Source organism: Pleurodeles waltl, chromosome 10 (assembly GCF_031143425.1).
Source record: "Pleurodeles waltl isolate 20211129_DDA chromosome 10, aPleWal1.hap1.20221129, whole genome shotgun sequence".
In the NCBI taxonomy this organism is placed as follows: domain Eukaryota; kingdom Metazoa; phylum Chordata; class Amphibia; order Caudata; family Salamandridae; genus Pleurodeles; species Pleurodeles waltl.
This window is the reverse complement of record NC_090449.1, coordinates 90,256,837-90,283,768: the sequence shown is the minus strand read 5'-3', so window position 1 is coordinate 90,283,768 and position 26,932 is coordinate 90,256,837. Positions and strand designations below refer to the sequence as shown.

Here is a 26,932-nt window from a genome sequence, read left to right as displayed (position 1 = left end):
GCCCAGGAGTACTATTAACTGACCGACTGCCTTCGATCTTCATCTGCCAACTTTGGAGTTGTTCAGCAAACTCACTTCCAATGTACTGCAAGCCGTTTCTTTTAATTTTTGGTGGCTAACCTCTGGAATCCCTTCGTGCTGGTTTGAGTAAATCCCCAGTAATCTTTAGTTTAAGCTTAAAACATGGCTATTTCGGTCTAATTATGCAATGCAGGACAAGTCATCCTTGAGCGCCAGGAGGACCTTATGGGTATTTGATGCACTCTACAAATTCCGCTAATAAAACCCCCACGCAGTAGGGCAAGTTTTGTGTCACACACAGTGGGTAGCGTGGGAACCAGCATGGCAAGTTTCCCTCACATACACCGCAGTGCAAGTTTCTCTCCCTCTGACATTCACATGTATATAAACAAAGATTAGGCAAACAGACATGTGCTTTCCTTCTCAGACAGTGACCATACGCCATGACTGCTGTTTATGGAACTTCAATGCAACTCAAAAGCTTCAGTAGTGAAATAACACTAGTTACAAAATCTAAAGAAAATAACAGAAAAGTGGCAAAGTATCAGTAACCAGAAAAAAAGAAAAGAAAAGAAAGTTGAGAACTGCTGCTTTAAATGTAGAAATTAGTTGAGGAGCTCACTTTATTACAATATGCGAGCCTGGTATTTCGCGTGGGAGGGAGGTCGCAGATAAAGGTTGGAGAGGTCTAGTGGGTCCCTCAGCTGGAAGTTTACGTCTCTTTTAGGAGGGGGGGGGGGGGTTTGTGCGCTTGAAACCCTCTGTGAGGTGCTTTGACATCTCAGTAGAAGAGGCACACAGACCGTATACATACCTGGAAACAGCTCTGTGTTTCCAGTAATACAAGTGTCCAACTGGCCGCCTTATTTCGCAAATCATTGCTAGTCAAGGCTTCCTTTATCTGCTGTGCTAACTGCAGGAGACAGAAACAAGGGTGACTAACTCATTTATGTGATCTTTTGCGATTCAAAAAGAAGAGCTTACACCTGGGAGTGTCAGACTGGAGCTCTCATAGGATGGAAGCAATATTAACCATGAACTGTCAGATCATAGATGGTCATCCACAAAAAAGGGGGAGCTGCTGTATCTTCATAACTATTTTATACAATTTAACACTTCAATTAACGCTAAAACATTGGGGAACAAAATGAAACCTTACACGTACTTGTTAATCTGAGCCAAGAACATTCCCTTAAGAGCATAGAATTCAGCTGTCATCTCCTTCGTGAAATACTTCAAATTCGTTGATTCAATCACTTCTAGACCCTGTTGGAAAATACAATTTATTCAAACATATATTTGAAAACTTTGCTATAGTTTGTTGAAATGACACATGTATGATAAAATTACAATAATAATCTTGACAAAGAATAGCATCTGATTCGCTGCCTGACCTGTTGCAAATTTGTTTCAAGACTGTCAAATTAATATAGAATTACCATCAATTTTCCCTATGTATTTACTGTGTTAAAAAATGAAAATGTCACTTACCCAGTGTACATCTGTTCGTGGCATCAGTCGCTGAGATTCACATGGTATGCATGAGCTCGCCATCTGGTGTTGGGTCGGAGTGTTACAAGTTGTTTTTCTTCGAAGAAGTGTTTTCGAGTCACGGGACCGAGTGACTCCACCTTCTGTGCTCATTGCGCATGGGCGTCGACTCCATCTTCGATTGTTTTCCCCGCAGAGGGTGAGGTAGGAGTTGTACTATAGTAATAGTGCCCGCGCAATGAAAATGTAAGTATGTACCTATTAAAGGATTAAGTAATATATATACAAATGTACAAAATTGAAGGTAACTTCTGAACTGCTACAGGCTTCCGGGGAGGTGGGTGGGTCCATGTGAATCTCAGCGACTGATGCCACGAACAGATGTACACTGGGTAAGTGACATTTTCAGTTCGATGGCATCTGTCGCTGTAGATACACATGGTATGCATAGACTAGTAAGCAGTTAGTTCCCCATAAGCGGTGGTTTAGCCTGTAGGAGTAGAAGTTGTCTGAAATAGAGTTCTTAATACAGCTTGACCTACTGTAGCTTGTTGTGCGGATAGCACATCTATACAGTAGTGTTTGGTGAATGTGTGAGGCGTAGACCAAGTGGCTGCCTTACAAATTTCTTGCATTGGGATGTTTCCTAAAAAGGCCATTGAAGCACCTTTTTTCCTTGTTGAATGTGCCCTGGGAGTAATGGGCAGTTGTCTTTTTGCTTTAAGGTAGCAGATTTGGATGCATTTAACTATCCATCTGGCTATACCTTGTTTTGATATTGGGTTACCTGCATGAGGTTTTTGGAATGCAATAAATAGCTGTTTAGTTTTTCTGATGTTCTTCGTTCTGTCAATGTAGTACATTAATGCTCTTTTGACATCTAATGTATGTAGTGCTCTTTCAGCCACAGAATCTGGCTGTGGGAAGAATACTGGTAGTTCTACCGTTTGATTTAGATGGAATGGAGAAATAACTTTTGGTAAAAATTTTGGATTAGGTCGTAGGACGACCTTATTTTTATGTATTTGTATAAAAGGTTCTTGTGTTGTGAACGCTTGAATTTCACTTACTCTTCTTAGAGATGTAATGGCGATGAGAAAGGCAACTTTCCAGGTGAGGAATTGTATTCCGCAAGAGTGCATGGGTTCGAAAGGTGGGCCCATGAGTCTTGTTAGAACCACGTTTAGGTTCCATGAAGGAACAGGTGGTGTTCTTGGTGGTATAATTCTTTTAAGCCCTTCTATGAATGCTTTGATAACTGGTATCCTATACAAGGAAGTTGAATATGTAGTTTGCAGGTATGCAGATATTGCTGCAAGGTGTATTTTAATAGAAGAGAAGGCTAGCTTTGCTTTTTGTAAATGGAGCAAGTAATTTACTATATGTTTTGGAGTTGCCTCTAGTGGTTGTATCTGATTATGATGGCAGTACCAAACAAATCTTTTCCACTTACTTGCGTAGCAGTGTCTAGTGGATGGCCTTCTGGCCTGCTTTATGACTTCCATACACTCTTGGCTAAGTTGTAAGTGTCCGAATTCTAGGATTTCAGGAGCCAGATTGCTAGATTCAGCGATGCTGGGTCCGGGTGTCTGATCTGTTGGTTGTGTTGCGTTAACAGATCTGGTTTGTTGGGCAGTTTGATGTGTGGTACTACAGACAGATCTAGCAGTGTTGTGTACCAGGGTTGTCTTGCCCACGTTGGTGCTATTAAAATGAGTTTGAGTTTGTTTTGACTCAATTTGTTTACTAGGTAAGGAAGGAGAGGGAGAGGAGGAAAAGCGTAAGCAAATATTCCTGACCAGTTCATCCATAGGGCATTGCCTTGGGATTGCTTGTGTGGGTATCTGGACGCGAAGTTTTGGCATTTTGCGTTCTCTTTTGTTGCAAATAAGTCTATTTGTGGTGTTCCCCAGAGTGTGAAGTAGGTGTTCAGAATTTGTGGGTGGATTTCCCATTCGTGGACTTGCTGGTGATCTCGAGAGAGATTGTCTGCCAGCTGATTCTGGATCCCCGGAATAAACTGTGCTATTAGACCAATTTGATGGTGGATTGCCCACTTCCATATTTTTTGAGCTAACAAGCTTAACTGCGTTGAATGTGTTCCTCCTTGTTTGTTTAGATAATACATCGTTGTCATGTTGTCTGTTTTGACAAGGATGTATTTGTGGGTTATGATTGGTTGGAAAGCTTTTAGTGCTTGAAAAACTGCTAATAATTCTAGATGATTTATATGCAGTTTTGTTTGATGTATGTTCCATTGTCCTCTTATGTTGTGTTGATTGAGATGTGCTCCCCACCCTGTCATGGAAGCATCTGTTGTTATTACGTACTGTGGCACTGGGTCTTGGAAAGGCCGCCCTCTGTTTAAATTTATACTGTTCCACCATAGAAGCGATAGGTAAGTTTGGCGGTCTAGCAACACCAGATCTAGAAGGTGACCCTGTGCTTGAGACCACTGTGAGGCTAGGCACTGTTGTAAGGGCCTCATGTGCAGTCTTGCGTTTGGGACAATGGCTATGCATGAGGACATCATGCCTAGGAGCTGTAGTATTGTTCTTGCTTGTATTGTTTGGTTTGGAGACATGTGTTGAATGACCCTGTTGAAATTGTGGATCCTTTGTGGAGTTGGCGTTGCTACTCCTTTTGTCGTGTCTATTATGGCTCCTAGATATTGCTGTACTTTGCTTGGCAGAATGTTTGATTTTGCAAAGTTGACGGTGAACCCTAGATTGTAGAGGGTTTGTATGACTTGATTTGTGTGGTTTGAGCATTGTGTGAGCGAACTGGTTTTGATTAGCCAGTCGTCTAGATACGGGAACACATGTATTTGCTGCCTTCTGATGTGTGCAGCGACTACTGCTAGGCATTTTGTGAATACTCTTGGAGCGGTTGTTAAACCAAAAGGCAATACTTTGAATTGGTAATGTATTCCTTTGAATACAAACCTTAGATATTTCCTGTGTGATTGATGTATTGGTATATGGAAATATGCGTCCTTGAGGTCTAGGGTTGTCATGTAGTCGTGTTTTCTGAGCAATGGTAACACTTCTTGTAGTGTGACCATGTGAAAGTGGTCTGATTTGATGAATGTGTTTACTACCCTGAGGTCTAGAATTGGTCTCAGTGTTTCGTCCTTTTTTGGTATCAAGAAGTACAGTGAATAAACTCCTGTGTTTATTTGTGTGCTTGGTACTAATTCTATTGCATTTTTTTGCAGTAGTGCTTGAACTTCTATCTCTAGAAGCTGTGAATGGTATTTTGATAAATTTTGTGATTTTGGTGGTATGTCTGGAGGGAATTGCATGAATTCTATGCAATAACCATGTTGGATAATTGCTAGGACCCATGTGTCTGTAGTTATTTTGTCCCATGCTTCGTAATATTGATGTATCCTCCCCCCCACTGGTGTTGTGTGGGAGGGGTGAGTGACGTGTGAGTCACTGCTTGTTGGTAGTGGTTTTGGGGCTTTGAAATCTTCCTCTATTTCTAGGAAATTGCCCCCCTCTATACTGGCCCCGAAAACCTCCCCTGTACTGTCCCTGGTAGGTGGGCGGTGCGGACTGTGAGGTGCTAGCTTGTGTGGCCTGACCCCGAAACCCTCCTCTAAAAGGTGTTTTGCGGAAGGTGTTATAAGATCCTCTGCTCTGCGGGGAGTAGAGTGCGCCCATGGCCTTGGCAGTGTCAGTGTCCTTCTTGAGCTTTTCTATGGCTGTGTCGACCTCCGGACCGAACAGAAGTTTCTCGTTTACTGGCATGTTAAGCACTGCCTGCTGAATTTCTGGCTTGAATCCAGACGTTCTGAGCCATGCGTGCCTACGGATGGTAACCGACGTATTAATGGTTCTTGCGGCCGTGTCTGCTGCATCCATGGAGGAGCGTATTTGATTGTTGGAAATGTTTTGACCCTCCTCAACAACCTGTTTTGCTCTTTTTTGCAGATCTTTTGGGAGATGTTCAATGAGATGCTGCATCTCATCCCAGTGGGCTCTGTCGTATCGCGCTAGCAGCGCTTGTGAATTTGCGATGCGCCACTGGTTTGCTGCTTGGACAGCAACCCTCTTCCCGGCTGCATCGAACTTCCTACTTTCTTTATCTGGGGGAGGTGCATCCCCAGAAGTGTGTGAGTTTGCCCGTTTTCTGGCAGCCCCTACCACCACAGAGTCTGGTGGCAGCTGAGAGGTGATGAATACAGGGTCCGTAGGAGGCGCCTTATACTTTTTGTCCACCCTAGGCGTCACTGCCCTACTTTTAACTGGCTCCTTGAAAATGTCCTTTGCATGGCGTAGCATGCCTGGGAGCATCGGCAGGCTTTGGTAGGAGCTGTGGGTTGAGGAGAGGGTGTTAAATAAAAAATCATCCTCTATTTGTTCCGAGTGTAGTTCCACATTATGGAATAATGCTGCTCTAGCCACCACTTGTGAGTAGGCTGTGCTGTCTTCCGGTGGTGATGGCCTAGTTGGGTATGTGTCTGGGCTGTTATCAGACACTGGTGCGTCATACAAGTCCCACGCATCCTGATCTTGGTCATCGTGGCTCATGGCGGTGTGAGCTGGCGAATGTGACGGGGTGTAAGTTGGCGAAGCCGGAGTTACAGGTGGAGGCGAGGGAGGAGGTGTTACCTTTTGTGCTGTTTGTTGCTGAGGAGTAAACTGAAGCGTTCTCTTTCGTTTGACAGGTGGAAGGGTACTGATCTTCCCAGTCCCCTGCTGAATAAAGATACGCTTTTGCGTGTGATCCACGTCAGTGGATTGCAGTTCTTGTTCAAATCTATGTTTCTTCATTTGAGAAGACATAGAATGCTCTTCAGTGTAGGAGCCAGAAACAGGGTCTGATGTCGCTTTTTTCGGCTCCGAAAACCCAGTCGATTTTTTCGGCTCCGAGGTAACCTTCCTCTTTTTCTGTGCCGAAAATTCTTGGCCTCTATGGTCTTCGGCGCCACTGTCTCGGCGTCGATCCGTGTCGACACCGAACTCTCGGTGTCGATGCTTCTGTTTAGCACTCTCTCGGTCCCGAGGAGGCTGCGTGCCGGTGTCTCGACCGAAGTCGGACGATCTCGACACTGAATGGGCCTTTTTCGGTGCCGATTGTTGGTCACCGAGAATTTGGGTGGAGCCATGGCCGGTTGGCAGTGGCGTCCCCTGGGCCTTCTTTCCTTTTTTAAGGTTTGATCTCGACGTCTTACTCACAGTTCTTGTAGAGTGTAGCTCGTCGGAGTCTGAGTCCTGGATGGAAAAGGATTCCTCCTGTTCCTCTTCTGTCTCGAACTGTCGACGCTCTTTTGGCGTGGACGCCATCTGGAGTCTTCTCGCTCGACGGTCGCGCAGAGTTTTTCGGGACCGGAACGCCCGACAGGCCTCACAGGATTCTTCGCTGTGCTCGGGTGACAGGCACAGATTACAGACCGAGTGTAGGTCCGTATAAGGATATTTGTTGTGGCATTCGGGGCAGAATCGAAACGGGGTCCGATCCATCGGCGTTGTCCTCCACGCGGTCGGGCCGACTAGGCCCCGACGGGGTGCCGAAATCTACCCCGAAGGGCACCGAGGCGCTTCGATGTTCAACGCGTCGTCGTATGTGTCTATCTCTAACCGGATCGCAACGATACCGTCGAAAATCTTCCGTCTTCAGCTATCTTTCCGTTCCGAAACTCGGAGCGACAGGAACACGTCCGAACCCGATGGCGGAAAGAAAACAATCGAAGATGGAGTCGACGCCCATGCGCAATGAGCACAGAAGGTGGAGTCACTCGGTCCCGTGACTCGAAAACACTTCTTCGAAGAAAAACAACTTGTAACACTCCGACCCAACACCAGATGGCGAGCTCATGCATACCATGTGTATCTACAGCGACAGATGCCATCGAACGAACAGGTAACTTTCGTTTGATAGGCTTTTTTTCCCCCAAAGACACTCGATCATTCCCCTGATCCCTAAATTAAAAGTACCTAGAAAGTATTCAGCAGTTCCTCAAGAGTTCACTGGCTCTACTGTGGCACCTGCAGCAGAAACGCAAGAATGCCACTTTCAACATAATTCTCGCTATCCCTTTATGACATATTGCAGTCACTCTTGATATGAATGTGGCTATCTCTGATATTTACATATCGGAGGTATTCTTGAAAAGACTGATCACCCCTGGAACAATGGCAAAGGAAATCTTTGGCATATGATGATGTACACATCAGGTATATAGGTGTGCTTGAATGCTGAATTTGACAATGAATAGCAGTAGTACATGTGAGTAAATGATGAAACAGACTTGCTGATGTTCATGAACCAAACAAGTACTCACCAAAAAAAGACAACAGTATGAATTTCTCACAAGAATGACAAGATTTCAATTGATGGAATTAAGCATTGTTACAGAGAGAGCATAGTCCTTTAACTTCAGTTACCCTTTTTCTGGTGGATACTCTATCAATACACAGCTTCCTCACCTTAAGAATATCCTCAGGAACCGGACTGAATCAGGAGAATGTTCCCTGTAGTGCTCCCAAGGGCAGAGAAGTGACAAAATTTGGATCAGCAGTGACTGATCCTCCCAGGAAGTGACAGAGCAAGAGCTACATATAATGGCCATCCCCGAGTCCTGATATCAATTTCTAATTTTTCTCTATCTGTGCCCTCAGGTGCAGAGCACTATGAAAAAATGGAGATGATGGGGTGTTATCTTTGAACCTTATAATGATATTCAGAAGTACACCACAGAACAGGGCAGTGAGAAATCTGCATGATGTTAGATTATCCACCAGAAACCGTATTCCAACTGCAGGTTACTCGTATGAAGAATAGACACCAGAGCAGTACCTCCCAAAAGTGGAGGGCCTTGGGCGTGGACTCAGACCAAAACGTTTTGCAGGACAGAGAAGGCAATATGGCCATCCCATAGGACCTGGCTGTCAAGGCATAAGTGTTTCGTTAACATGTGCACAGACTCCCATGTCACAGCCGTAGAAGGATGTATCTGCAGGCTTTCAGGATGTTGTTTTTCTGGCCAGCGCTTGGTAGATTCTAGTGCAGAAAACTATCGATGTTTACAAGATCCTCTTCTGCATCTTCTTTTTTCTCCAGAAAATCCTACAAAGAGTTAGTCAGCCGCATAATGGTCCCTTGCGTGGTCAACATTAAAGCTCAACACCCTTTTTGGGTTGAGCCAGTGGAATCTCTCCTCCTCCTTCAAAGGATGAAGTGGAGCGAATAACTGGCAGAGTGATGGACTGACCAACATGGTAAGGCATCACAACTTCGGTCACCCAGGTCCTCATAAGGTTCGGGCGAAATTTCAATTTCCAAGTGAAATCTCAGATAATTTGCATCACACTTGTTATGTAAACATTTATAAATTACATTACTATGCCAAGTCTTGTGAGTATGCAACATTTGCAGAAATATTTAGTGCAAGTCAATGGGAACAACGCATGTGGCTGCACTTTGTGCTGCTTATTTTTTGTGCAATTATTTTGAAAGCAAAATGCATCCTTGTGTCCAAAAGGACAAGTTCCGTACCTTCAGTCACACGTTATATGTTAGAGACTATAGCTAGCTACAGATTCCTTTTCTTTGAATTATCCCCAGGCATCAGACTGGGTCTGTAAGATTTTCATGAGCAATACCCCTGCGTGCCCGTAGGTGGCATCGATATGCTCTGCATCTGTCGTCAGTGGTGTGAGGGCCGCATATGACATTGTGGGTCCTATATAGGCGCCACCCAGGTGCACTGACGTCAGTTTCTTTTCACAATTTTGCACGTCAGAAGCGCATATCCATGAAGAACACTGACCACTTGTGAGTCAAAACTTGGGCCCCGAAAGGGTGCCCCTCTTCCTAGAAATCAGTTCACAGAGTGGGGAGGATAGGTGGGTTGGTATGGAATCTGTATCTAGATATAGACTCTACCAGATGAGGCGATTCCTTACCTTTGAATAGATACCAAGCAATACACAGAGTGGGTCTGTGAACCAAGTTCAAACTAGAAAGTCCTGCAGGATAATATGGGCAAAGTGCCCGTTCCAACGGTCTGACTGTCCAGGCAGTAAGTAGTGCTTGGTAAATGTGTGCAGGGATGCCCATGTTGTTACCTGACAGATGTCCAGGACTGGAACTCTGCATTCAAACTCAGTGGTCTCACCATTTAGCTCAGGTAGAATGAGTGCGCTAACCTTCAGGGGGTTCTTCTTGGCCAATGCGCAGGAGATCTTAATGCAGAGAATGGACAGTTTGGAGATGGTCCGCTTCTGCACTGCTGGACCTTTCTTTGCACCCACATACCCTACAAAGAGTTGGTCATCCACTGGAACTCTTTTGTATGATCAAGTTAAAACACCAATGCTCTTTTTGGGTCCAGGCAGTGGAGCATCTCCTCTTCCTTAGAAGGAAGTGGGTGTGTGTAGAAAGTAGGCAAGGTGACGGATTGGTCTGCATGGAAGGGCGTAACCACTTTTAGCAGAAAAGAGGCTTTATTGCGAAGCACCATTTTTTCCAGGATAGAAAGAAAAGTAGGGCAGCTTAGATGACAATACCTGCAGCTCAGTCACCCTGTGTGCAGATGTAATAGCCACAAGGAACGGAGTTTCCAAAGTGATAAGCCTGAGAGGACAATTGTGGAGGGGCTCAAAAGGCACGCACATCAGAAAGGTTAAAACCAAATTCAAATCACATTAGGGCATAATGAATCGGGATGCAGGTAAAAGATGTGTAAGACCTTCGAGGAACTTATTAAACAAAGAAGGTTGCTCAGGCAACCTTAAAAAAGCATAAAAAGTAGACAAGTGTCCCTTAGAGTGCACAGAGCAGAGCCCTGCTGGGTGAGGAAAAGGATAAGCAGGACATCCGAGAGAGGGGTAGAAGGGGGGGGGGGGGGGGGGTCCAAAAGACGTGTGTGCACAGTGTGACAAATTCTTCCAACAACAGGTGTATACCATTTTGGTGGGGGGACACCTGTCTGCCAAGATGACAAGACAGACTTCAGAAAGAAGGTAAAAGGCAGTCAAATGCCCCTACACCCAATCTCCCCTCAAGAAGGCCGAGTGGACAGGATCGGGTGCAAAACCTTCCCCTGCTGCTGCGAGAGAAGATCCTCCCGTAGGGGAAGTCTGATCAGAGGAACGATGGACATGCTCAGTATCTCAGGATACCAGACTCTGTGCAGTTAGGAGCCACAAGTATTAATTGAGCCTGGTCGTTCTCGATCTTCTTGCAAACTCTGGGTACGAGTAGTCTGGTCCCAAAGATGTACAAGAGGCCTGAACTCCACTTGAGAAGAATAGCATCTCTGAGCGATTGCCGTCTTGGAATCTCCAACCCACAAAACCACTAACTTGCGCATTCTCTGCATAGGGGAACTGATCTAACCAAGGTCCTTCCCACTGCTGCTGATGATGATGATGCTGTAGGAAACTGGCTCTGTATATACTATATCAAAATGAGAAATAGTGTGCACAGAGTCCAGGGGTTCCACAAAGGCTTGACAGAGGCAATCATAGATAATACTAATGCTCTATTTGTGGTAGTGTAGTCAAGCAGTTAGGCTTATCAGAGGGTAGTGTTAAGCATTTGTTGTACACACACAAGCAATAGAAGAAACACACAATGACGTAACTCCAGACCAATAGGATTTTATATAGAAGAATATATTTTTGTTACTTTATTACCAGAACCACAAGACTCAGTTCAGAAGTAAATACTGTTGCAGGTAAGTACTTAGCATAGACATCAATGTAACTTGGTTTCACTTTAGTCAAGTAAACAGTTTTTAAGAAAACAGAATATCTATTCTAAAAGTGGACACAGTGCATTTTCAGAACAGTTCCTTGAGGAAGAAAATAAAGTACAGTTTTAGAGGTAAGTACACGACAAAGTTCCAGTCTCTAGGTTATAGGTAGTCCATTGTTGGGGGTTGAAGTCAACCCCAAACACCCACCACCAGCAACAAGGGGACGGCCGGGTGCAGAGGTCAAAGTTGAGCAATTTTAACGTGGGCTCCTGTGGAGACAGAGGGTACTCGGAATTCAGTCTGCCAGCAGGTAAGCACCTGCGGTTCGGAGGGCATACCAGTGAGGATTAGAGAAGCACTGGAGGGGCCCCAAGTAGGCACCAATCTCACACCCTCAGCGGCACTGGGGCAGCCGGGTGCAGGGTGCAAACAGGGAGTCGGGTTTCCAATGTAACTATCGGGGGACCCCGTGGGTCACTAAGGCGCTGCAGACGTGGTCCAGGGGGGTGTCTTGGGCACACCACCGGTCGGACAGGGAAGAGGGCTGCCTGTTGATCGTTGCTGGACCGGGTGTCGATTTCTCCAAGGCCTGGGTGCTGCGGTGCAGTGGGTCCTTTGGCGTTGGTTATCTGTGTCCAGGTCAATCGTGGTCAGGAGGGTCCTCGGGATTACCTCTGCAGGCATCATTGTGGAGGGGTGGGAGAGGTCAACCCAGGGTGGGCATTTGGTTGCTGTCACCTGGGGTCCTCTCTGGTCCGTTTGGACACCTGGACTCGGGCCGTGGGTGTTGGGGGCAGAGTGGTTAGGACTCATGCTTCTGTAGTGAGGTGGGAGTCCTTCAGAAGAGGATTCTTCTTCTGTTCTTCTTTGGACAGGGCCGCTGTCCATAGGAGTTGTGGATTCTCTGTGATGCAGGCAGTCCTCTGGAGGTTTCTCAGAGGTCGCTGGACCTGCGGGACGTGTGGCTTTTCTTCTGCAGGTTCTTTGAAGCAGGAGCTAGGCCTGTAGGGCTGGGGCCAAGTCAGTTGTTGCCTCCTTTCCTTCTCTGCTGGGGTTTCTGCTAAGCAGTCGTTCATTTGAGGTCGTCAGGAATCTGACTAGCTTGGTTCAGGGAGCCCTTAAATACAAGATTTAGGGCATTTTTAGGGGTCAGAGAGCAGAAGCCAATGGCCTGAGGGTGGCTACACCCTTCCTGTGCCCACTCCCTTTGGGGAGGGGGCACATTCCTGACCCTGTTGGTCCCTGTCCTCCAAACCAAGATGGAGGATTCTACAAGGAGGGGGTCACTTCAGCTCTGGACACCTTAGGGGTGGTCCTGGCTGAGGTGGTGGTGACTCCTTGTTTTTCCTAATTATCCCTCTGGACTTCCCACCAAAAGTGGGGCTTTGTCCGAGGGCTGGGCATCTCCACTAGCTGGAGTGCCCTAGGGCGTTGTAACACGAAGCCTGAGCTTTGAGGCTCACCGCTAGGTGTTACAGTCCTGCAGGGGGGAGGTGTGAAGCACCTCCACCCAGTGCAGGCTTTGTTTCTGGCCCTAGAGAGCACAAAGGCTCTCACCCAGGGGGTCAGAAACTCGTCTCTCAGTGGCACACTGGCACAGACCAGTTAGTCCTGCAGTGAAGGATTGGGTAAAATACAGGAGGCATCTCTAAGATACCCTCTGTGTGCATTTATTAATAAATCCAACACTCGCATCAGTGCGGGTTTATTATTCTGAGAAGTTTGATACCAAACTTCCCCGTATTAAGTGTAGCCATTATGGAACTGTGGAGTTTGTTTTGACAAACTCCCAGACCATATACTTAATATGGCCACACTGTACTTACAATGTCTGGACATACAACATTGTAGGGGCATACTGCTCATGTAGCTATGCCCTCACCTGTGGTATAGTGCACCCTGCCTTAGGGCTTTAAGGTCTGCTAGAGGGGTGACTTACCTATGCCACAGGCAGTGTTTGGTGTGCATGGCACCTTGAGGGGGATGCCATCTCAACTTTGCCTTTTTCTCCCCACCAATACACACAATCTGCAATGGCAGTGTGCATGTGTTAGGTGAGGAGTCCCTTAGGGTGGCACAACACATGCTGCAGTCCTTAGGGACCTTTCCTGGTCACAGGGCCCTGGGTACCACTGGTACCTTTTACAGGGGACTTATCTGTGTGCCATGGGTGTGCCAATTGTGGAAGAATTGTAAATGTTTTGGTGAAAGAACACTGGTGCTGGGGCCTGGTTAGCAGGGTCCCAGCACACTCTCAGTCAAGTCAGCATCAATATCAGGCAAAAAGTGGGGGTGGGGGTAGGCGCAACAAGGGCCATTTTCCTAACAATGCCATTTATGATCCGCTAGACATTTTTGCCTGTGTCCATCTGCTCTGGTATTCAGAGATCCCGCCAGATGTTGAACTACCAAGGATATGCCCTGCTGTTCCAGCCATGTCCAGAAGTGCAGAGCCTCCTGACAAGGGGTCCGCAACCCCACCTCACTATGCTTGTTAGAGTACACCACATGACAGTGACGTTGTCAGTGAACACCTGCACTATCTTTCCCTTGATAGAGGGAAGGCAGGACTTCAATACCAGCCGGAACGTATGGAGCTCCAACAGGTTTATATAGAGACCCGCTTCTGTCAGAGAGCAGGTGCCTCTGAACTCCACCTCTCCCTGATGGCTGCCACATCCCAGGAGTGACACATCAGTCACTACTGTCAGATCTAGTTGGGGAAGGGAGAGGGATCTGCCTCTGACCTATTTGCGGTTCGCTAAGCACCAGTGCAGATCGTTCGCAGTTTACCTCCGAGATCAGAGTGATTCCCCTCATGCTGCACTCACTGGAACCTCAGGTCCCACTGCACAGCCCACATTTGCCATCTGGCATGTGTCACCAAGCAGGATGCAGGTGGCCATGAGACTCAGCAGCCTCAAAGTCATTCTCACCGAAATCCAGGACAAAGGCTGAAACAGGAGTATCATAGCCTGAATATCATGAACTCGCCGCTCGGGAGGAAAGGCCTGAAACTGCACTGTGTACAGATCAGCTCCAAAGAAAGGGAGTGTCTGAGAAGGAGTCAGATGTGACTTCAGCACATTTATAGTGAACCCAAGCGAATGCAAAGGAGGTCTACCGTAGTCTGGAGGTTGGAGATGACAGCCTGGGGCAAGCCCGTCTTCAACAGCCTTTTTTCAAGATAGATAAGGACTGAACCCCTGATCTCTTCAGATGAGCTGCAACCACCGGCCCTCACCTTTGTGAAACACCGAGGGATGCAGGTAAGGCCAAAGGGAAGCATGGTGAACTGAAAGTGCTCATGAGGTACCATGAACTGCAGGTAATGTCTGGTCAGGCAGGACAGGGGTATGAAACTAAGCGTCCTGCAAGTCCAAAGCTACCATCCAGTCTCTTGGGTCCAGGGCAGATAGAACTTTAGCCAAAGTGAGCATCTTCAACTTCTTCTTGAGGAACAGATAGTGGGACCAAAGGTGTAGGATACAGTCAAGACCCTTGCCCTCCTTGGGAACCAGAAATTAGCCAGCATAGCTACCATAGCCTACTTCTGGCACAAAAACCCTCTCTATGGTGTCTATAGGAAGCTGGCTATCTATGTAGTGCACCAATGTATGGAGGCCCTATGCAGATAATCCAAGCAACCCTTATTGGTTTACACAGTTACAAATGACAATCCCAAAAGCTCTCTCCTATGGTAGTGTGTGCAAGCAGTTAGGCTTACCAGGGGGTAGTGGTAAGCATTTGTTGTACTCACAGAGCCAATAAATGAGACACACTCAAGAAGGAACTCGAAATCAATTGTTAGAAAAATAGTTACCTTGTTTATATTATGTTTCAACACCAGATTACTTTTACCAAAATAAATACTGGTGAAGTCTGAAGAAAACAGGCAAAATACTTGAAATGACTAAGACAGTAATGAAATCCTACTGAGAAAAACACATATTGCATAGGGTACTCAACAGCGACTTACAGAACCAATCTCTAGGAGTTAAGGTAAGTACAGGGACTGTCCAGGGCAGCACCAACAAGTCACTTCATGGAGCTCTGGGGGCGTCCAGGTTTTTACGATTTTGGGTGCTCCATTTGCTTCAATAGAGAACGGTCCTGGGGAAAACAAGCTGTAGGTAAGGACTGAGGGGTCAATCGGGTCAAACCAGTAGGGGAGGGTGAGGGGAGGGAATGGGGGTTTCAGGTCTTGCGATGCTCATGGAGGTAGGGACACCTTTGCTCCTCTTCTCAGGATGGCCAGGTGCAGAGGTGTCCTGACACCAGAGGTGGCCGCAGTAGAGGTGGCCTGCACAAAAAGGCTGCAGGCGGGGTTCTGAAGTCCACATTTGAGAAGCCCAATGTGGGCTTGTGTCCTGGAGGGCCTGGGGACCACACTGGCACCGTTGGCCACTTTGATTCGGACTAGGGAGCACAGGTGCAGTGGTGCTTTCTGGTGTTGGTTTTTGGCGGTTAGAGTCTTCAAGGTTCTTGTTTGCCTACAGGGAAGTAGCTCCGCTACTCTACAGGAGATCGTGGAGTTTCTTGAAGTGCAGGCAGTCCTCCCAGGCTTCTGGAGGCACAGCAGCTGCAGGATGAGTCATCTTTGGCTCAACTGTTGAGGACTGCAGGCAGCCTAGCAGGGTTTAGGCCAAGTCAGTAGCTGCTCCTCAGTTCATGGTTTTGGCGGTCCAGAAAATCAGACGTTCTGGTATCAGGGGGTCCCCAAAATACTCAATTTAGGGGCATCAAGGGGAGTGGAGGATAGTAGCCAATGGGCTACTTACCCCTGGGGTCGCTACACCCCCTAAATAACTGCTTCCTTTAAGGAGTGGGCATCACCCGGTCCCAGAATTCCGAATTCCATAACACACAAGAAGGTGGAATTCCTAACTTCATGTTCACTTCAGGCTAGAGGTGTGTCCAGCCTGGCAGTGCAACACACCTACTACATAGTTAAGTTGTCTACCTGTCCTGGTTCCAAGTGGTCCTCAGTGAAGGGTGTTGCCTCTCTGAGATCTGGGGGAAGCTGGGGGTTGCATACCAAAGGTGGCAAGGACTTTTAAAGTCCCTGGCCTCGTTATGCAGATTTACTAGCCATCCTATTGGTAGAGGTGATAACACTCTGATGTCTGAGAGCAGAGGCTCTCACCACCAGGAGGTCAGAAACTTGTCTGTGGTGGCAGGCTGGTCAAAACTAGTTTGCTAACACACTAGAAGACTAGCAGATTACAGGTGGCAGTTCTAAGGTGTCTCTGGGTGCATGTCATAATAAATTCAATACCGACATCAGTATGAATTTATTAAGACAAGGTGTTTGATACCAAACACTACTATTTTCCAAGCAGCCATCATGTATCTGGGTCACTCATGCTGAACAGTGTCCAGTACATTCCTTAAGATGGCTGCCCGGTCACTTGCTATGTCTAGGAATAGAACTAAACATTACAGGGGCATATATGCTCATACAGATAAGTCCTCACATGTCTTATAATGCACCCTGCCTTAGGGGTGACTTAGATATAAAGCATGCAGTGACTTTGGCATGGCACACGAGTGTGCCATGCCATGTTTTCACTCAGGGTTTGCCCCCTGACATGCAGTCTGCAATGTCAGGCTGTGTGAAATGTGTGTGTGGGTCACTTAGGGTGGCATAATATATGCTGCAACCCTTAGGGACCCTCTTTATTACTCATGCCCTAGGTACCAGGGGTACTACTTACTAGGGACCTGGAGGGGTGCTAAAGTCCTGTGCCAATTTTGAAACAATCATACATAATTTGTTTTAAGGAAAGATCACTGGTACTGTGGTCCGATTAGGAGGCCTCAGTGCACTGTCAGAATCAAAAACCAGCATTTAGTGCTTCTAAAAGTAATAGAAGTAATAGAAATGATCCTCCATCATCAGATCGTAGGATTGTGGCATGGATGGAATGGTAGTCTCACAGGTGAAGGAGTAGTCCCTTCCAGACTACCTGCAAAAACCCACCTATTTGACATAATGGATTGCCAGCGGAGCATGTGATGGCAAATCCAGCTGGCAACCGCAGTGCCCGAAGGAGCTTCAACAAGGCCAATCTGCCCAAAAATGAGGCACTTAACTTCATAGAACTCTGAGTTTTGCAGGGGTCGCACTGGCTCCACGCAGAGACAGTCCAGGCGCATGTTGCTCAGAACTTTGCCAAGAGCGTCTACACTCCCTTGGTCTTGTCAGCCGACAGACGAGAAGTTGAAGTGCGCTTCGACTTATTCTATTTTTTTTTCTTGAGCCTAGACTTCCCCAATTGCCTGAGGACTTGGAGTGGGATAACAAAGACTTTGGGCTCCGTGACGGATCCCGGGACCTTCCTCTCGACCGAGAACTCTACTTGCGTGGAGTCAAACACCGAGCTGCCATCAGCTTCATGGACCGCTCCCTTTAAGCCTTTGGATGCGTGACCCAGCACTCACAGCACGACTCTGGATCCTGTCTTTCTAGAAGACTTCCTCGACACATAGGGAGTAAACTTGAAAAATACTCAACAAAAGTAGAAAAAAGGCAGTCTGAGTGAGGGGTAGCTCTCTTTGGCTCAGCCCATAACTGGTGCAGAAAGAAAAGTAGTGACGTCAGCACGCCGGGATGCCATCTATATAGGACCCGCGACGTTATATCCAGCGTGGGTGATGCCGATGATGGATACAGAACCAATCGACGGCACCTAACAGTGCACAGGCGTACTTGCTCACAAAAATCTTCCAGATCCACTCAGATGCTTGGAGAGAATTCAAAGGTAAGGAATCTGCAGCTAAAAGTCTCTATCCGATCAGTACCAAGTAGCAGGTAGGTGAAGAATAAGGGACAACTCCAGTGGGAGAACCACAGCACTCACTGAAGGGCTGTGATGGGACCCGAATGAGCACTGCAGAAACCATGACATTGTATTTTTTTTTATTTTGTATAAACTTTGGCTCCTGGGGTAGCTCCTCTTGGTCGGCACTCGTAAGTGTATGGGGGTCATGGTGACCCTAATCTGAGCCCTTTTATCATATTTTCAGGACATGGGTATCAAGACCCCTGCAATGGCAGCTGCAACATTTTTTCCGGCGATGCAGATATCCAATCAGTTGGCTCGATTCCAAAGGACTGGGACTGGTTCCATGGTACCGAAATGGCCCATGGTTGACAAAGCTCTTTCAGCCAATTATAGGGCCCTACTTTTCACATTTTCGGTACTGGAAGACTCCCACAGGACCATCCAGATATATCCAACTTTTTAATCCTTTCAAGACCAACCACAGAACTTCTTTAATTTAACACAGTAACGTATTTTTGTTTTATGATTGACATGTGAATTACAGTCTGACCTTGAAAACAGTACTTTGCAACAGTTTCTCTGAAAATCATGGAGAAGTTGTTTAAACGAAATATCCCCTAAAGAAAACACGGGTGGCAGCCAATCGTGACTATTTCAAGGCCCAAATAATTGCCTTCACTCAAATTTTGGACCACAAACTTAGTAGAAGAATTCCAGTTTAAAAAACACGATAGGGAAAAAGGGTAGTGTTTGAGGGACAGAAGGCCTGTGTTTCGCTAGGTAGGTGAGTGATTGGGTAAGAACGCGGGCAGAACTGATTCAGGGTGCATCTATTTGTGCATAAGGATACGCATGTTTACACCTAGCTACAAAATTGTGAAGGTTTTAGAGTGATTTACAACTGAACAGCAGCAAGCAACAATTTACAATTAAAGGTTACCTGCATGCATTCATTTTTGCCCATAACACCTGCCAGTTGAAGGTAGCACTTCACTTGCTGACGAATCTTCTGGAAACAGTCAACAATGGGCACAGTAGGAATGGTGTGGATCCGGCTCAGTATATCCAAAGCAACGTTCACCAAGCCCTGCTTCCGGGCTATCTTCCCATATTGGATGATTGCAGAGGCTGAAGCATGAACGCCCAGCATTGCGTTGTTAGAGCTGGGATCATGTTGAGTGCTATTCTCATAGGCATTTACAATGGCTTCAAAACAAAAGAAGCAAGAAGAACAGTTAGATATTCTGTACCCTTTCAGTCAATACACAAATACAATCATAACATTATGCACAGTCACACATAAAAGTTTCATAACTTGTACTGCAAAGACTCGAAGCATACCTTGGTAATGATGCTGTCTCCACATAAAAATGCTGCTCCAGTGAGATAAGTCATCAGACACAATGGGGAGCCGGTTCCTCCAGGTTTTCACAACAGTCTTCATGTCATGAAGGCTGTTGTTTCTGCCCAGGTTTGTTGGTTGCAGGCCAGCATTTATTTGAGCGGCTTCCTGAAGTTCAATAATCTGCTGTGCAGCCTACATGATTTGAAAACATGAACTAGGTTTTAGCGTCATCACAAATAATTTTCTAATTCGTATGATAGCAAAGGAAAATGCAAAGAATTTTATTATCAAAGTAGAATCAGTGCACGAGACTGAAGATTTTAAGTTAGCAACCATCATCTGAAATAAACAATTTAATAAATGTTACCATATTAAAGCTTATTCAGAACTCTATGTACCTAAGCCATGGTTAAGTGCTATTTCTTCACGTCACCATTTGTTCACTTGCCAACTTACATTTTTCATTACAATATTATAATTCACAGAAGTCAATGAGAACTTCAGATATAGAGGGGCAGAAGGTTTCCACCCTTACCAGCCTGGCTTCCCTGGATGCCCCAAAATAAGAAAAAGACCCCAACCCAGGGTCTGAGGTGTGGGAATTTGGTGATTGCAAGAAGGCCCCTGAATTCACCATGCAGCTGTAACTCCTGGCACATGAAGGAGGTTTGTTTGTGTAGGAGCAGCTATGGTTGCCACCTGGCCGGTTTTCAACTGGCACCACTGATATTTTGATTGGGGTGGGCAAAAACGTTCACTCCGCCGGTGGAGCTCACAGAGTTTTGCCTACTATGCGTTCCGTTTGGAGCACAGAGTTCCAGCAAAACTCGGCAAACCGCTCCATGGCAGAGTTTTTTCTTGCACGCAGCTCATTAACGGGCAAGTTGGTGAGTGAGAATTTGCATCCCCTAGTGTGATTTTCAGGTGCTAGTATGTCTCATTGCAAGATTTCTTAACGTGGGCAGTTGCGGCAGCTCACCACCATGTGTTTAGAAAGCTGCCGCACAAATAAAAAAATCTACTTGAGCAGCAGGATGAAGTGGCACCTTCCGACGCGCCATGTGTGCCTTTTGCATTGATTTTACAGCACAGATTAAGCTTCGGGTACTAAAAATCAGTGAGAGTAGCGCGACATGCCCCAATCCCGCCCGCGGAACTCCACACAATTCTGTGGAATTTTTTTCTATGCAACTCCATGAGTTCCGGCCGCCCTAATTCTGATGTCCCGTCCGGCACAAAAATAAACAAAATGACCTAAAGCAGGTATTTTAGCCTCTATCTGAGCATATCTGAAATAGCAAACAAACAGAAAGGACTTTAAAATGTGTTCTAGGGCTATGTTAATGATCCATTACTAATTATTAAAATAATCAAAACAGTTAAGTAATGTTACAAATTAACACGCACGATTTTGTTTACAGTGCTTTTCAGTATCATCGCCAGACCTTTGCAGACTCTAAAAAGAATAATAAAAGACCGATATTTTTCTATAACCAGTGTCAACATGATTGGGTATAATGACAGAAACGGTAATAGGGAACGTCCACACTTAAATAAATTATCTGCTCTTTGTGAGTGAAAAACAAGTTTCTTAATTTTGTAATATTTTATGATGGATAAACCGTCTTCCTTCATGTGAAGTATTCCCAGGAAAAAGATGCTAGGTAGCGGTGGAAGGATTCTGGTCCTAGAGCTGTCTAGACATCACCCGATGAGATAATAGGACTCCAGAAGGGATCCAGGAAAACTGGTCTGTCATACTTCCTCAAACTGCCAAGGCCAATATAGAACCACGGAGCTAAACATGAATATTCAGAGAGCAAATGTTACCGCACAGCAACACCCAAGGGGAGAGGGGGATAATGAATTTACTGGAAAACAGCGTATCCATAAAAAAAATAAAAAAAAACAGATTAGCAAATACTTTGCCTTTCTCAAGGATATTTTTCTACAGATTCCTTACTCGGTGTGGGTCTGAGATACAATGTGCCCTGGAAAAAACAAATAGCAACACTGTGGTACTGCACAACACTGGCCTCGCTGTTGGAAGTTGAATCCAGCAAATAATGTTTTAAGAGAGACTGCACGGATACTTAAGCGGATCACATCTGAAATGGCTACCTATTCACAGACCTGAAGTTTGCTGCTTTGTCCCTAACGGTATGACTGCTAGAAGCTTGAAACTGAAGACAACCCACCAGGAAATTCTGTCTTTAGACACTGATGAAAGGCAGGTCAGCTACATAGGACAGTCTTCATGACATGACTGTCTTCCGTTCTAATTATACAAAATGAAGGATAATAGGACAATTGATCATTTTGTGTAGAAGGAAGAGGATGACAAAGAAAATCCTGTATTTGTCTAACTGAAGAAATTCTAACTTTCATCTGAAAAGATGGGTGATTACCAGAATCACTGACCATTACACTCTGATGCACACGGGGTTCACATGTACAGCCACAGTGCACGTGTCACAGAGGTTTAGGGCCTGAAGGAGCCAGGGCCTTTATCTGTCTCAAAAAGAGCGGTTACCTCAAACTTAAAATATTGCTGCTTTCAGGCATTTTCAAAGGCTGCATCTAATGAAAGGGCCCACTGTGGCCCCATAATTAGCTATATTGCTGGTGCAAGGACCTGGAGAGCAAATCAAGTCTCAGCACCTCAACACTGAAGGCCATCACCCACCATATCGCGGAGTAGCCTTTCGCGATCACGTTTTTCCTACACAGCATGCCTGCAGAAACTGATTTGAGCTCAAAGAGATGACCAGGCGTATAAACACACCAAAATGTACCTTCTTACGCCTACCTAGACATTTCTATTTACATAGACATCACTGAGATAGCAGTTAGTAAAAAGCCATTTGCATGTACTCAGGCAAGAGTGCTATAACCATAAAATATATTTCCTAAAAAGTGAGAGGGGAGTAACTAATCCGAAAGGAGAAATTTGTTGCATGAGCACTAAGGCCCATGACTAAATATTTTTCTACCGGGAATTCAATTTCTTACATTCCCTGTCCATCACAGTGCTTAATTCGTGTTTATTGTTTCCGGTGCTGAGCACCGGCACTTATTTTTGAGGGCTGGGGCTTATTCTTCTGCCTCAAGCATTTGCTGCGAGCAAAAGACACATATGGGAAAGACGTAGGAAGAGAAAAAAGAAAAGGCATCACAAAGGGAGAAAGTAGGAAGCTGCTAGAGTGAGCTGAAGGGGCAGGGAGTGTCTTTATATGGATTGGAGAGGCCCAAGATGGCTTCAGGATTCCGCTGCCTCAGTATTCCGTGTTCACACATTTAATTGCAGCAGCCGCGTGTTTAAGAGGAGGACTTTGGGCACCGGCACCTTTGTATTTACAAATTAAGCACTGGTCCATCATAACGAAAAGTACAGGTGTTAGACTTTGTTTTGTCCAGATACCTGGACCAATAGAAGCTGGGGTTGGATGTAATCTCGTCAAAGAAGGGTTAGCTGGAGCTCGAACATGATTTTTTGCCAGGTTGCTCATTGACCACTAATGCTGACAAATGCTTCTGCGATCCTGCTAAAATGAAGCCCAGCACCGCCGTATTAAATGCCGCAACAGGATCACTTTTCTGCCCTGCTGACTTACACTCTTGGTTAAAACAGGTTTTGATTTGGGGTAAGGAAAAGACATTTCCAATCTGCCTGTTGCGTTAGAAATTACGAAAGCGAATGATAAACACTTCGCTAAGGAAGAGGTTTGCATCTCAGAACCTCTACCTTGTGGAGCTGTCTATCCTGCTTGCAGGTTGGAAACCCACTAGGAAGAGTTTGGTGTAGGTTTTGATGGTATGGAAGCAGTTCTGACCAGCAACCTAAAAAATATCTGCTCCTTAGGGGCCTCGATACTTAGCAGCTGATGCAGAGTTTAGTTACCTCTTTAGGAGTTCAATTCCTCAAGGAACAATTTATCAATCCGACTCTCCAATATAGCAGCTCTCGTTTTACTGACATAATAGAGCATATCAGCATTTCTCAAAAGCTCTTGTCTGCTCATCTCCCTTCTCCCTCAAGCACTCCCTCTCTGGAGATCTGCCACACCTACTAAGCACACACCGCACTAGTAAGAATGCGGCAAGTACCGGGCTCTAGATGCTGATTTCACCATGATACGCTAATGCAAGGCAACAACTGACGTGATGGCGTACTTGGCACTATTACGATATGCAATGAGGCTTGTGTCCATCACAATTTAGCGCCATGTACTCATTATCTAATATGGCTCTTCAGAAAAAGATCCCAGTAGTTATGTATGGAAAATGGTATGTGGCAAGATCTGCAGCAAACAGGGCTTTTCCGTAAGAGATCTAGCAGTCGCCCTCCTGCTTTACAGTGCTAAAAGTGAGGAGCTAAAACATTCCTCCCTGATCCCCCAGTGACCCCGCTGCCAGCAGGCTCTTTAATATTTATACTTTTTAGCCACTTCTCGTCTTGAAAATCTACACCTAAACCGTTCAAATGTAAAACTGTTAAACAGCCTCAGAAAGCAGCCTAAGAGCTTACTTTTTAAATAGGTTTGGTCTCATTTAATAGATTTACTGATTTTGCTACAATTTAATGCAGTGTCATTTCAGCATATTGCTACTTCACTAATCTGTATCAGTTATGTTTCGAAATTACAAAAGCAACAATGCTAAAAGTAACGTAAAGCAAGAACAGTTCAATCTTATCATACGGAGTTTGAGACCCACTGCGTTATGAAATACTAGAGTCTCTACTGACAGTTTCTGATTAATGTTCACGAGGGGTCGCTCATCCACTGCACGGAAATACCTGTTCTTACATTCCTATAAAAGTAGGAAATAGAGGGGTAAGCGCCCATTTACACCAGCAGCAGAGATGCAACATTAGCTTATGGGGGGGAAAAGTGGCAACTCCGTAATGTAATCATCCGTCACGCAAACTAAACCCTATTTATAAAAACTACTTTCAAACAGAAGCGAGCAAGATAACAATTGTATTTTGTACTAATCAACTTAATAAGATAAATGGCCAAGAATCGGTGGGCATTTACAAAGGTAAATCTCCAGTAACAAAATAAATTAGGCAAAGTAATATCTTTTTCACAATTATCGCAGTATCAGCTCCCACAATAGCTTAACCTTCATCCCATTGCCATTCATCATGTAAATTTAATTTTCTTCCAGGTATTTAATCATACGCTATCTGATACACATTAAAAGTAATTACTGGTGCTGCAAACTCATTCCTCAGTTTGTACTGTTGTCATTCAGTGAATATTATAATTTCTGCACTAGGGATATGGAGAGTGAATATTACAAAAACATTTTACAAACTTTAATGAATGCCACATTTCACGAAGCTCTTAAAACATTCATTTGACAGTACAACGTCCACCGGGAAACACCACAATTTAAAGGCATCTACGGAGGATGAGGTTTGTGCAATCTCTTCGTCCCCGTAGATTTCGAGACCTCATATGAGTGGCGAATTCACTAAACTAGTACATTTTCAAAAAAGTGTATTCTTAGGAACGGATACTCTAAAGTATACAGGATTACATCTATTTTCGATTCTGTATTTGTCTCCGTAGTATCTGGACTATAAAAAGGGCATTCTCCACATATTTAAATAAATCACCTATAATTGTGACACAACATACGTCTGCTTGGGGAGCTAGTGATCAATGTGGCTTGAGTAAAATTCATTATAACAGGGTTTAGAGAAAATAAATGTGTACTAAGCTTAGGTTTGTTTTAACAAATAACTTTTTTTGTATCACTGCTGCTGTAATACCTGTGGGGGAAGGTGTTGTCTACTAGCTCATGCCACTAAGTGGTTATTTGTCTCCCCTGTGTATATAGGATGCCTGAACATATAGGGAGCGGTTACTGTCTGCCTGTGTTTACCTGCAATGGAGAGTGCTAGAGTCCACTGGACACCTCTGGGAGTGCTGGACCAGATGATGATCTGAGCTTGGCCTCCGTTGCTGACACTGCCGCCTGCATGTGCTCACCTCCAATCCTCCTCCCGGAAACCAGATGTACCTAATGGTTGAGGGAGGTAGCCAAGCTTGATAATTTACGTAGCTCAGCATTTCTAAGCCTTGAGCCCGTATCCCAGGCAACATAAACCTTCCAGACTTAGAATATACACCCCCCAAATGCAACATTAAAAACGGTAGTAATCAAGCTAAGAATTCCTCGACACCTCGCCAACACCACCAGAAAATGACCCACCCACCTGGGCCCACTACTTTGATCACAGTTTTAACTCTATATAAAGTACGTCTGCGCACCGGCATCAGAAGACAAGACAATCAGGAGTGGGATCTCTGCCTGGTTGTCATTTACTCTGCAGAATGGACTTATATAAGCAGTTGCATGGTGCTTTCTAGAAGGAGCAATTTTATTCAAGGAGGGATAGCCATGCTCATGGACCTCTGCGAGAAGTTTTTGATGGACAGAATGCCCAGCAGCTACAAGGATGCCCTTGCCCGCTGACCAGGAGATTTAAGAGAAACACTGATCAAGGGGCTGCTTTATCACCTTCTTAAGTTAAGAAGTTTTAGCTTTTCATTGTCTTCCACCACCTCCATGCAAACTGGGTGCTTTTTTGCCTATCTACTTTGCAAATCCATTGAGAAACAGAAACAGTTTTTTTATCCTTCAGCAATGGGCACTGTCAATTGGCTAGAGGAAGCAACTACGAATCCAGCATCGTATAAACCATTGTGGTAGCCTTCACACTTCCAGAGATTTCATTAGGTGAATTCGGAAGTAACCAGTATTTTCACATGGAACAATGGCCCACGACCCGAAGTCAAGCTCAGACTGTCGGTCCATACCTCCATAGGCTTTGAGCAAGTGGTCCCTGAAACGGAGGGCGGCCCGACTTTCGACTCCACCCAAGTCGAGATCTTGGTTGAGAGAATAGTCCCAGGATCAGTTGTGGAGTCCTCCATCGCAGTCGTCCCACTTCGAGTCCGCGAGACGATCAGGTAAGTAGAGGCACAAAAATGAATCTAAGTCAAAGCGTTCTTGGACTTCTCCTTGTCTGTCGAACAATGAGACATGGGCGCATCGGCGTTTAAAGGCCTCAAGTTTCCCGGAGCCAGAGCTACACCTGCCCAACTCAAAGAGTTTCATGAGCCCATGTGCCTTATTTTTGGGCTGCCTGACACAGCTGGAGCACCTTTGGACCCTGTGGAGTCAGAAGGGGCCCCTTTGGGTTTCATCCCAGTGACTTAGGTTTTGGCACAGAGGGGCAACCCAAGGATCCAGACCGATGTCGGTTGTACCACTCCAACCTTCCCTGAAACTGGTTCTGACGCTGGTCGTGATGCCCACACTCCTGGAACCGTCCACACCCATGGAAGGCACCAGCCCCATTGTAAGCCCTGACACAAAGCCGGATGGGCAGCAGGAGCCTTGCCTTCTACATCGAATCCTGAGCCCCTTTCTTATCAACTAGGTTACGGGGATGAATGGGAGCGCTAGACCCTTTGGAATACCAGCTTCAGGAAGAACAACCTATAGACTGGTGTATAGACTTGGGTGGAGCCAGCAGACTGAATACTCCTCCAGATA

The 26,932-nt window shown here is 45.6% G+C and overlaps 1 protein-coding gene across 3 annotated transcripts in view; it reads right to left on the bottom strand.

Moving 5' to 3' along the window:
• The window catches only part of TRRAP (transformation/transcription domain associated protein), a 1,102,174-nt gene that overhangs the window by 79,860 nt on the left and 995,382 nt on the right, over positions 1-26,932 (bottom strand). For all 3 annotated transcript variants that reach the window (XM_069209830.1, XM_069209829.1, XM_069209828.1), the window contains 3 exons: positions 19,354-19,549; positions 18,953-19,218; positions 1,187-1,287 (listed from right to left, as the gene is read on the bottom strand). In XM_069209830.1, coding sequence (XP_069065931.1) covers positions 1,187-1,287; positions 18,953-19,218; positions 19,354-19,549 — 563 coding nt within the window. The remainder of the gene's footprint in view (positions 1-1,186; positions 1,288-18,952; positions 19,219-19,353; positions 19,550-26,932) is intronic.